This window comes from Stegostoma tigrinum, chromosome 42 (genome assembly GCF_030684315.1).
Source record: "Stegostoma tigrinum isolate sSteTig4 chromosome 42, sSteTig4.hap1, whole genome shotgun sequence".
Taxonomy (NCBI): Eukaryota; Metazoa; Chordata; class Chondrichthyes; order Orectolobiformes; family Stegostomatidae; genus Stegostoma; species Stegostoma tigrinum.
Window position 1 is genome coordinate 13,460,079 of NC_081395.1, and position 12,916 is coordinate 13,472,994.

Here is a 12,916-nt window from a genome sequence, read left to right on the forward strand (position 1 = left end):
AGCGACCTTACCCGTGTGGGATCTGAACCCGTGTGGGGTTTGAACCCATGGTGACCTTACCCTTTTGGGATTTGAACCTGTGGTGACCTTACCCGTGTGGGGTTTGAACCCGTGGTGACCTTACCCGTGTGGGGTTTGAACCCGCGGTGCCCTTACCTTTTGGGATTTGAACCCGTGGTGACCTTACCCGTGTGGGATTTGAACCCGCGGTGTCCTTACCTTTTGGGATTTGAACCCGCGGTGACCTTACCCGTGTGGGATTTGAACCCGTGGTGCTGATATTGTAAAAATGTAATGTCACTAACAAGTGGGTGATTGCCCCATTCGACACACCAGGGCCAGCCTGCTCTTCTGAAGCCTCTGCTCCCCCCATCCCATCCTTCCCCTAACCCCAACCCAACCCCACAATAACATGAAGGACTACCTGTACACTATCACAATCGCGTTCACAATGCACTCCCCCATACCTCACCAAAAGTCATGTATCAGAGGTGAAACCCGAGAGTGGGCTACAAGCTTTATAAGTGGCTGCAATTCATTCCAACTTTTATGAGAGATGTGCAAATCAATCAAATGGGAACAGTTGACCTTCTAGCAGTCACCAGAATCAGTGAGCACTGCTTCCCAGAGGACTTCCTTATCATTGCTCTTTTGATAACCAAAAGAATGAAATGAATATTTGTGCATCCAGATGTCTGATAACATTAACAATGCGGTCTATCTTCAGCAAAGTCCCACAATGAGGCTTCTATGAGCCAATTCGTTCAGATGCCAAACTCTTGCCCTCCTCCATCAGGTGCCTGAGCCATAGAACATAGAACATAGAACATTACAGCACAATACAGGCCCTTCGGCCCTCGATGTTGTGCCGACCTGTCATACCGATCTCAAGCCCATCTAACCTACACTATTCCATGTACGTCCATATGTTTGTCCAATGATGACTTAAATGTACTTAAAGTTGGCAAATCTACTACCATTGCAGGCAAAGCGTTCCTTTCCCTTACTACGCTCTGAGTAAAGAAACTACCTCTGACATCTGTCCTATATCTTTCACCCCTCAATTTAAAGCTATGCCCCCTCGTGCTCGCCATCACCATCCTAGGAAAAAGGCTCTCCCTATCCACCCTATCTAACCCTCTGATTATTTTATATGTTTCAATTAAGTCACCTCTCAACCTTCTTCTCTCTAATGAAAACAGCCTCAAGTCCCTCAGCCTTTCCTCGTAAGGCCTTCCCTGCATACCAGGCAACATCCTAGTAAATCTCCTCTGCACCCTTTCCAAAGCTTCCACATCCTTCTTATAATGCGGTGACCAGAACTGTACACAATACTCCAAGTGCGGCCGCACCAGAGTTTTGTACAGCTGCAGCATAACCTCTCGGTTCCGGAACTCGATCCCTCTATTAATAAAAAGCTAAAACTCTGTATGCCTTCTTAACAGCCCTGTCAACCTGGGTGGTAACTTTCAAGGATCTGTGTACATGGACACCGAGATCTCTCTGCTCATCTACACTACTAAGAATCTTACCATTAGCCCTGTACTTTGCCTTCTGGTTACTCCTACCAAAGTGCATCACCTCACACTTGTCTGCATTAAACTCCATTTGCCACCTCTCAGGCCAGCTCTGCAACTTATCTATGTCTCTCTGCAACCTCCAGCATCCTTTGTCACTATCCACAACTCCACCGACCTTAGTGTTGTCTGCAAATTTACGAACTCATCCTTCTACGCCCTCAGTGATAATGGGAACTGCAGATGCTGGAGAATCCAAGATAACAAAATGTGAGGCTGGATGAACACAGCAGGCCCAGCAGCATCCCAGGAGCACAAAAGCTGACGTTTCGGGCCTAGACCCTTCATCATCTACGCCCTCATCCAGGTCATTTATAAAAATGACAAACAGCAGTGGACCCAAAACCGACCCTTGCGGTATACCACTAGTAACTGGTCTCCAGGATGAACATTTCCCATCAACTACCACACTCTGTCTTCTTTCAGCAAGCCAATTTCCGATTCAAACTGCTATATCTCCCACAATTCCATTCCTCCGCATTTTGTGCAATAGCCTACGGTGGGGAACCTTATCGAACGCCTTGCTGAAATCCATATACACCACAACCGGTTTACTCTCATCTACCTGTTTGGTCACCTTCTCAAAGAACTCAATAAGGTTTGTGAGGCACGACCTTCCCTTCACAAAACCGTGCTGACTATCCCTGATCAATTTATTCTTTTCTAGATGATTACAAATCCTATCCCTTATAACCTTTTCCAACACTTTACCAACAACTGAGGTAAGGCTCACTGGTCTATAATTACCAGGGTTGTCTCTATTCCCCTTCTTGAACAGGGGAACCACATTTGCTATCCTCCAGTCATCTGGCACTATTCCTGTAGACAATGACGAGTTAAAGATCAATGCCAAAGGCTCGGCAATCTCTTCCCTGGCTTCCCAGAGGATCCTAGGATAAATCCCATCCGGCCCAGGGGACTTATCTATCTTCACCCTCTGTAGGATTTCTAATAACTCTTCCTTGTGAACCTCAATCCCAACTCGTCTAGTAGCCTGTATCTCAGTATTCTCCTTGACAATATTGTCGTTTTCTAGAGTGAATACTGCAGAAAAATATTCATTTAGCGCTTTCCCTATCTCATCTGACTCCACACACAACTTACCACTACTATCCTTGATTGGGCCTAATCTTACTTTTGTCAATCTTTTATTCCTTAAATACCTATAGAAAGCCTTAGGGTTTACCCTGATCCTATCCGCCAACAACTTCTCATGTCTCCTCCTGGCTCTTCTGAGCTCTCTCTCTAAGTCTTTCCTGGCTACCTTGTAGCCCTCAAGTGCCCTAACTGAGCCTTCACATCTCATCCTAACATAAGCCTTCTTCTTTCTCTTGACCAGAGATTCCACCTCCTTTGTAAATCACGGCTCCCGCACTCTACAGCTTCCTCCCTGCCTGACAGGTACATACTTATCTCGGACACACGGGAGCTTTTCCTTGAATAAGCTCCACATTTCTAATGTGCCCATCCCCTGCAGTTTCCTTCCCCATCCTATACTCCCTAATATCGCACAGTCCCATGTAGGCTGCACACCAGCACTGCCACTCCTTTTGGGAAGGTGGGAGGCAGGGAGGGACTTGTGGTGCTTATAAGGGGAAACTCATTCCAAATTCCCCTACTCCACCCCACTGACCTCCGAGCCAAGATAATTCAATTACACGCCAATACAGACTGTCACCCGGAAGTAAAGGATGAATTGCATTTAAACAGCACCCTCCGCCAACGCCAGAGGTCCCTGGGTGCTCGACAGGCCCGACAGAGTGTTCGTCCGAGTGTAGTCACAGTCGCAAAGGGGCTGGAAATGGCAATCAGCACACGGTGAGATCCCGCTAGTAACAACTTGATAATGACCCAGATCTAAAGTTGCTTTGTCTACTTTACCCACCACCTTGGAATGCCCACACCTATATCATGAGTTGACTGGGTAAATTAACACCAGACATGGCACCTGGGGAAGATGGCCCTTCTCCTCTTTGGAGCAGTGGACCACACTTGCACCAAGCCGAGCGGGCAGGCCACGGCCTAAGAGTAAAGTCTCAGCTGAAAGACAGGCACCTCTGATAGCCCAGCGCTACCTCAGCACCACAGCAGCTGACCCTCAGGAGAAGGCCGCTCATCCCACTGAGCCTCTACCAGCCCTTTGAACAAGTTACCCAAACTAGTCTGACTCATTTACTCCCTTCCTACAGCCTGATCAACCTCTTCACTTAAAGTATTAATCCAACTCACTTGATAGCTCTGACAGAACCTACATCCACACCGCTTTCAGGCAGCACCTTCCAGATCAAAATTCACTGTATTTGCACGAATAATATTCGCACACCAACGTTCTCTGCTTTTGTTGTTTGCCATTTTCCCTAAATTGATGCCTGGATCCCCTCCCCGTTAAATCTGTTATAGGTCATAGTGTCACAGAGGAATACAGCATGGAAACAGGCCCTTCAGGACAAACTGATCCATGCTGCCCACTCAGCTAATTCTAATTGCCCGCACTTGGTCCATATCCCTCTAAACCCTTCCCATCCATGTGCCTATCCAAATGTGTTTTTAAAAAAATGTTGCTACTTAACTTACCTCAACCATCTTCTCCGGCAGCCCATTCCAGATCTGCACCACTCTCTGTGTGAAGAAGTTCTTAAAATATTCCCCTCTCGCCCTCCAGTTTTCAATTCCCCATCTCTGGGAAAAAGACTATATGCATTCATCCTATCTATGCCCCTCATGATTTTGTACACCTCAATAAGATCAACCCTCATTCTCCGACATTCCAAGGAGTAAAGTCCTGTCCTGGCTAACCTCTCCCTGTAACTCAGGCCTACTAGTCTGGGCAACATCCTCGTAAATCTTCTTTGCACACTTTCCAGCTTAACTATGTCTTTCCTATAATAGGGTGACCAAATCTGTACACAATACTCCAAGTGCCTCACCCATGATTTATACAACTGTAACATAATGTCCCAACTCCTATACTCAATGCCTTGACTGATGAGGGCCAGCATACTCTATGCCTTCACCACCCTATAGACCTGTGACGCCACTTTTATTGATCTATGTACTTGTACTCCTAGATGCCTCTGTTCTCCAACACTTCTGAGGACCTTAGCAGTTACTGTACAAATCCTACCTGGTTTAACTTTCCAAATGTAACACCTCACACTTAACTGTATTGAATTGCATTTGCCAATCCTCAGCCCACTTCCCATCTCTTCAAGGTCCTTCTGTAATTTTTGATAACGTTCTTCGCTATCAATGATACCTCCTCATTTTGTTTCTTCTCTGTTAAGTTTCTCCTCGTTTCATTCTGTCAGAAGCTTTTTTCATTTAGAACTAAGCTGGCACTAAGGAGAGGAGAACCTCAAATCTCACAAACCCTTCTACAGGAAACAAGACGGAGGGCACGCTCCTATCTACTTCAATTTTGCTGAGGTGATGGTCGAGACCATCAAGTTCCTAAGGATGATGATCACGTGTCCTGGTCCACCCACGTTGACGTGACACAGTCAAAAAGCACCGCAATGCTTCTTCTTCCTCAGGAGGCTAAAGAAATTCGGCATGTCCAGAAAGACTCTTAACAATTTTTATAAATGCACCGTGAACATTTTCTACCTGGATGCACCAGAACTCATTATGGTAACTGCTCTGCCCAGGACTATAAGAAACTACAGAGAGTTGTGAACCCAGCCTAGTCCATCTCACAAGCCAACCTTCAATCCACTGATGCCAATTATACTTCTTGCTACTTCGTGAAGACAGCCAACGTGATTAAAGATCCCTCCCACCCTGGTTATAATCTCTAACAACCTCTTCCGTTGGGCAGTAGATACAAAAGCTGATATGCACGGACCCACAGATTCAAGAACAGCTTCTTCCCCGCTGTTAGCAAGTTTCTGAATGGACCTCTCAAATTTTAAAACTAATGTTGATCTCGCTCTTTCTCTTCAGCAGTAACATTGTATTCCCCGCTGTTTTATTACTCTAGCGCACTTTGTGTGGTATGATCTGCCTGTACTGCACCGAAAACAAGTCCTTTCACTATACCTAGGTACGTATGACAATAATTAAATAAATAACAAGAAAACAAATCTCGCTCCAAACTTATGAAGCCCTCTCACGGATGTAACTTGCAAAGCCCAGCTCAGCAGACCTCAGAGAAGGCAAGCCAGTGGCAGGCTCAGGCAGAAATGGACAGGTGTCCCCAGTGATAATGGGAACTGCAGATGCTGGAGTCCCCAGTGAGCAGGCTCCTTTGACATTTGTAAAAGCTGCTATTAAGTCAGGCCAGACAAAACACATTCACAGCGACAATTAGAAGGACAGCTTCATTCGTTGCAAGAGGAAAGAGTGTAGCTGCATTCACTTCCAAAGCTAAAACAAAACTGTTTGGATGGGGAGGAGAGCACCAAGTGTAATCATGTGTTTAGTTTTTAAAACACAGGGATATTGCAGTTGCATGCCTCCATTGTGCCTACTGGCAAACATTCTCTCCCCTTAAAGAAAAGGCACACGAAACAAAGGAAAAAAAAACCTACGGAAGCAAAGTTTTACATATAGGAATTTCCCAGAAGCAATGAGCAGCAGTTGATTATGTTCATGTAGCTGCACTGTGATCACAGTATCTATTCCCTCAAGTGGCTCCTGGCAATTCAATCACCTCATTAACTCCACCTAAAATGCCTGCAGACTTCCCCATTACCATTAATTAGCTGTGAACCACTTACTCAGTGATTTCTTCAGTCACGGTGTGCTCCACTTGCAGCCTGGAGTTGACCTCGATGAAAAAGTACTTGTCGTGCTTGTCGACAAGAAATTCCACTGTGCCAGCATTCTCGTAGCCCACCTGTGCGGGAGGGGTATTAAAAGAACATGAAAAGCGGGGAGATACACAGGAACAGGTCATACAGCACCTCAGGCCAGTACTGCCCTACATTTACAATTTATCTTCGCAAAGCCACCTTACATACAAACAACAAAAACACAGAACCAAAGAAAATAGGAGGAGTAGTAGGCCATTCAGCCCTTCGAGACTGCTTTACCACTCAATACGATCATGGTTGATCATCCAACTCAGTCCCCTGTTCCCACCTTCTTCTTTAACCCGACAACTCAACCAATCAACGTATCACCAACACAGAGATAATGGGAACTGCAGATGCTGGAGAATTCCAAGATAATCAAATGTGAGGCTGGATGAACACAGCAGGCCAAGCAGCATCTCAGGAGCACAAAAGCTGACGTTTCGGGTCTAGACCCTTCATCAGAGAGGGGGATGGGGAGAGGGAACTGGAATAAATGGGGAGAGAGGGGGAGGCGGACCGAAGATGGAGAGAAAAGAAGATAGGTGGAGAGAGTATAGGTGGGGAGGTAGGGAGGGGATAGGTCGGTCCAGAGAAGACGGACAGGTCACGGAGGTGGGACGAGGTTAGTAGGTAGATGGGGGTGCGGCTTGGGGTGGGAGGAAGGGATGGGTGAGAGGAAGAACCGGTTAGGGAGGCAGAGACAGGTTGGACTGGTTTTGGGATGCAGTGGGTGGGGGGGAAAGCTGGGCTGGTTGTGTGGTGCAGTGGGGGAAGGGGACGAACTGGGCTGGTTTAGGGATGCAGTGGGGGAAGGGGAGATTTTGAAGCTGGTGAAGTCCACATTGATACCATTAGGCTGCAGGGTTCCCAGGCGGAATATGAGTTGCTGTTCCTGCAACCTTCGGGTGGCATCATTGTGGCACTGCAGGAGGCCCATGATGGACATGTCATCTAGAGAATGGGAGGGGGAGTGGAAATGGTTTGCGACTGGGAGGTGCAGTTGTTTGTTGCGAACTGAGCGGAGGTGTTCTGCAAAGCGGTCTCCAAGCCTCCGCTTGGAACCGCAGGAAATGCTACACTTGCCCCCACACCTCCTCCCTCACCCCTATCCCAGGCCCCAAGATGACATTCCACATTAAGCAGAGGTTCACCTGCACATCTGCCAATGTGGTATACTGCATCCACTGTACCCTGTGTGGCTTCCTCTACATTGGGGAAACCAAGCAGAGGCTTGGAGACCGCTTTGCAGAACACCTCCTCTCACCTATCCCTTCCTCCCACCCCCAAGCCGCACCCCCATCTACCTACTAACCTCATCCCACCTCCTTGACCTGTCCGTCTTCCCTGGACCGACCTATCCCCTCCCTACCTCCCCACCTATACTCTCTCCACCTATCTTCTTTTCTCTCCGTCTTCGGTCCGCCTCCCCCTCTCTCCCTATTTATTCCAGTTCCCTCTCCCCATCCCCCTCTCTGATGAAGGGTCTAGGCCCGAAACGTCAGCTTTTGTGCTCCTGAGATGCTGCTTGGCCTGCTGTGTTCATCCGGCCTCACATTTGATTATCACCAACACAGATTCACTGAATGGCTGCAGCTCAGGAGGAAGCCATTTGGCCCCTCATCTGTGTGCCATCTTCACCCAACAAACCTCTTCTCTTGTGACAACTGTCAAATGCCATTTTGAAAAGCTCGAAGGAGCTTGGTCCCAACACACTGTCATTCCAAAACCTCCCCAACTGCTACTTAAAAATTTTTCCCTCAAGTTACTGTTGTCTCTTTTCCCAATTTACTCGGTTGCTTCATTTCTCTGCTAATGGGAACATTTTCTCCTCACCTATTGCTGTCCACACTACTTGCAATTTTGAACACCTTTGTCTTAACTCCATTCAAACCTGTTGTCGCAGGAGAACTATTTTCAATCTACCCTCATAGTTGAAGCCCCTCTGACCTGGAACCATTCCCTAAACAATCACAGAATCCCCATAGTGCAGAAAGAGGCCATTCAGCCCATTGAATGTGCAATGACCCTCCAAACAGCATCCCACCCAAACTTATCTTCGTACCTTATCCCTGTAATCCTGCATTTCCCATGGCTAAACCACCACCCCCCCACCTCCAGACTGCACATCCCTGGGAAATTTAACACAATCTACACATCTTCCCTTCCCTGTGAAGGGAAAATGGAGCATGCAGCAGAAGCCGACGTAGGCATGGGGTGAATGTGCAAATTTCATATAGACAGTCATCTGAGTGGAATCAAACCCTGGCCCCTGGCACTGAGATGCAGTGGTGCTAACCAGTGAACTACCGTGCCACCCCCAAACCTCACCCACTCTGAAAGAGAGCTAGCATCTTGGTACAGTGGGGCCTAGGACAGCAGATATGTAGAATACCATACTGGAGAGACACCGAGGCAGAAAATACTCGATTATCAACAGAGACAGTCCTCACATTGAGGGCATGAATGTAGAGGAACAACACTGGCTGGACATGATGCCTTATAATGCAGAGAATATATAGACATGCCAATGATTCCACTCAACAGGAATACAAAGCTGTAACAAATTATTTGTTATAATTAGACACACAGGACAAGCGAGATAACAAGGTGTAGAGCTGGATGAACACAGCAGGCCAAGCAGCATCAGGGGAGCAGGAAGGCTGACATTTCGGGCCTAGAACGTGGGCCTTCCTGCTCCTCTGATGCTGCTTGGCCTGCTGTGTTCATCCAGCTCTACACCTTGTTATCTCAGATTCTCCAGCATCGGCAGTTCCTACTATCTTTGACACAGGACAAGCGGCGGTTTTGTTCAGTAGTCATTTCTTTTTTTGCAAAAGGTAAGAAATGGGCCAATTACACAGACCCTGCAGAGATGGTGCATTAGAAAATGTGGCATTAAAAGGTGGACAATCCCAATTACTACTTGAAGCATTCATCACCAGAAAATTTACAGGTCATCAGCACAAGTCCACACAGCCCCTCTGAGGAGCATCCCTCCCAGGCCCATCCCCTTACGCCATAACCCTGCATTCCCTTACACATCCCTGAAAATTAAGCACGGCCAATCCATCTAACTTGCACGTTCTGTACTATGTGAGGAAACCACAGCACCTGGAAGAAACCCACACAAGACAGGTGGAGAACATGCCAACTCCACACAAAGTCAGTCAAAGCTGGAATCGAACCCGAGACCCTGCTGCTGTGACGCAGCAGTGCTAACCACAAAGACACCATGTCTTCTTCACAGTTTACTGCCCAACTCAGCTTTGTATCATCAAACTGGACCATACAAGTAAGAGACAACATGGCCACTCAGCCCTTTGAGCCTGCTAAGCCATCCAATTAAGATCACGGTTGATCTGATTTCAAACTCAACTCTACATTCCTGCGCACTACTAATAATCTATCACCCCTTGGTAATCAAGAACCTAGCTACTTGCAGCTTAAAAATATTTTTAGATTCTATGATTCTCTTCCTTAAATGTCAGTGAATACAAAGGCTCTCAATCCTCAAAGAAAAATGCTATTCATATTTTCCCAATTAACACAAAATTTGTCAAGGAGGGATATACTTTGCATTGGAGGCACTTATGAGAACGTTCATTCGGCTGATTCATGGATGAAGTAGTTTGTTTCATAAGAATATATCGGGCAGCTTGGGATGATAGTTTTGAAGAATGTGAGATGCTCTTACTGGAACATATCAAATTCTGAGGGGTTTGAAAGGGTAGACTCTGGGAGGACATTTCCCCTCGTGGGAGAGACTCAATCCAGACGTCACAGTCACAAGATAAGGGGTCTCCCATTTAAGATGGGGGTAGGGCAATTTTTTTCTCTTGGAGGGTCATTAGCATTTGAAATTCTCTGAAACGGAGTGCAGTGGACACTGGGCCATACAGTATACCCAGGCCATGTCAGATACACAGTTAACAGTAAGGCTCTGGGGAGTGTTGTCAAACAGGGAGACCTAGGGGTTCAGAAAGTTGTGTTATAGGTAAACAGGGTGGTAAAGAAAGCATTTGACATGCTTGCCTTCATTGCTCAGACCGCTGAGTATAGGAGGTAGGACATCATGTCGTAGTTGTACATGACATTAGTGAGGCCACTTTTGGTGTACTGTATATATTTCTGGTTTCCCTTCTATAGGAACGATATTCTTAAATTGAAGATTTACAAGGGTTTTACTGGGACTGGAGGGTTTGAATTATAAAAGAGAGGCTGGATAAGCTGAGACTTTTTCCACTGGAGTGTACGAAGTTGAGGGTGGCCTTAGAGAGGTTTATAAAATCTTGAAGGGCATAGATAAGGTAAACAGCAAAAGTCTAGAGTTGGGGAGTTCAAATTTAAAGGGCATAGGTTTAAGGGGAGAGGAGAAAAATTTAAAAGGGACATGAAAGGCAACCTTTTCACAGGCAGGGTGGCTCACATGTGCACTGAACTGCCAGAGGAAGTGGCAGATGCAGGTACAGTTACATTTAAAAGATGTTTGGACAGGCACATGAATCAGAAAGGTTAGAGGGATATGGGCGAAACACAGGAAAATGGGTCAAATTTAGTTGAGGAAATTTAATTGCAATGGAATAATTGGACTGAAGGATCTGTTTCCGTGCTGTGTGACTGTGACTAGGCGGTTAAAGGGTACGGAGAAAAGACGGGATCGTGTAGCTCAGGTCAACGATCGCCCACAATGGGACTTAATGCCAGAAAAGGTTGGAAGGATTATCTGGTCTATTCCTACTCCTGTTTCTGTACAACAAGATGTGTGGGACAATAACCCAATTCTGACTGGATCACCTGTTTTTGAGGTGTTAATGGAGGGATAATAGCGGTTAGTGCACGAGGGAGGTCTTACCATTCTTCAATAAATTAATGTCACAGGACCTTAAATGTTGTCCTTAGAGGCCCTCTGTTGAACACCTCACCTGCATTAATGACTTGGTTGGGGGGGGGGGGGGGGGGGAAACGCGGAACGTACCATAGCCAAATTTTCAGATGACACTAAGATAGATGGGAAAGTGAGTTGAAATGAAGAAATTTACGAATGGATGTGGATTAGTTAAGTGAGTGGGCCAAAATTTGGCAGATTAAGTTTAATGTGGATAAGAGTGAGGTTATGCATTTTGGTCATAGTAGTAGAAATGTAACTTATCTAAATGGAGAGAAATTTCAGAATTCTCTAGTGTAGAGGAATCTGGGAAGTCCCCGTGCATAAATTTCAGAAAACGAGTAAAGAACATCAGATAATAAGGAAGGCAAATGAAATTTTGGCTTTCACTACTAAAGGGTAGCATATAAATGTGGGTAAGTGTTAGTACAAATGTCCCTAGCATTAGTGAGACTACACAAGGACTAATGCCTGCAGTTTTGGTCCCTTTATTTGAGGGAGGTTGTGGTTGTATTAGAGGCAGTTCAGATGAAGTTCATTAGATTGATTCTAGAGTTGAGGGATTTGTCTTATGAAGGGAGATTGAGCAACTTTGGCCTGTACTCTTTGGGTTTAGAAGAGGAGATCGAGTTGAGGTACATAAGATGCTTAATGAGATTGACAAAATTGACTTCAAGAGGATTTTTCCTCATGTGGGGCAATCCAGAACAAGAGGTTATAGTGTTAGGAGAAGGGGTGGCACATTTATAACAAGAGATCTTGAGAAATTACTTCTCTCAAAGAGTGGTGAATCTATTGAAGTCACTCCCCCAGAGTATGGTGGATGCTGCAACATTGATTAAATTAAGGAGCAGATAGATTTTTAACTAGTAATGGGGTGAAGGGTTACAGAGAGCAGTCATGAAAGTGGAGTTGAGGCCAAGATGAGATCAGCCATGAATGTATCAAATGGTGGAACAGGCTCAAAGGGCAGATTAGGGGCCTACTCCTGCCCCAGCTCTTATGTTCTTATGGAAGATGCCACCTAAAGTGGAAGGTACTCCTTAGGCATGGACTGCTCCTGCCTCTGGAGTATGACTTGGAAGTCACGACTTTCTAACTTACATCTGAAAGACAGCACATTACCCTCTGAGCCTCAGTTAACACAGCTAATTAAAGATTAACGAAAGGAGAGGGCTAAGTATCTCTTAATTATCAAATCACATATTATGAATAATAAAAGAAGTCTCAAGAGAGAAGACGAGTCATTGTACTTCAAGGTACTAATGATCCAAGTAGAATTATTTTCTCTCTGACTGAACCATCTTCTCTGAATACGTTTAGCACTGCCGAAAGGGACAATCAGTACAAAAAGAAAAGATGAACAGACTTGCTACACTGGACCACCATTTTGAAGTATACATGTCAAGTCAGGCCAGCATGCGAGAATCTGCCAACTGTACAGTCATACAACACAGAAACAGACTCAGTCCAACCAGTCATAATTGTCTTCCTGAACATGGATTTTAAACTTGCTTGGACTGTGGTCCTGGCAGAATAAGAGGGGGAGGATGATTATCTGGGTTAAGAAGGCGTTTGGCAAGCTTGCCTTCATTGCTCAGATCTTTTGAGTATATGGGTTAGGACATTATGTTGAAGTTGTACAGGATATTGGCGAG

At 45.8% G+C, this 12,916-nt stretch overlaps 1 protein-coding gene across 17 annotated transcripts in view; it reads right to left on the reverse strand.

Annotated features, from left to right (window-relative positions):
- Positions 1 to 12,916, reverse strand: part of LOC125449241 (pyruvate carboxylase, mitochondrial-like) — a 765,853-nt gene that overhangs the window by 542,620 nt on the left and 210,317 nt on the right. For all 17 annotated transcript variants that reach the window (XM_059641558.1, XM_059641556.1, XM_059641559.1 and 14 more), the window contains one exon: positions 6,296 to 6,414. In XM_059641558.1, the coding sequence (XP_059497541.1) occupies positions 6,296 to 6,414 (119 nt within the window). The remainder of the gene's footprint in view (positions 1 to 6,295; positions 6,415 to 12,916) is intronic.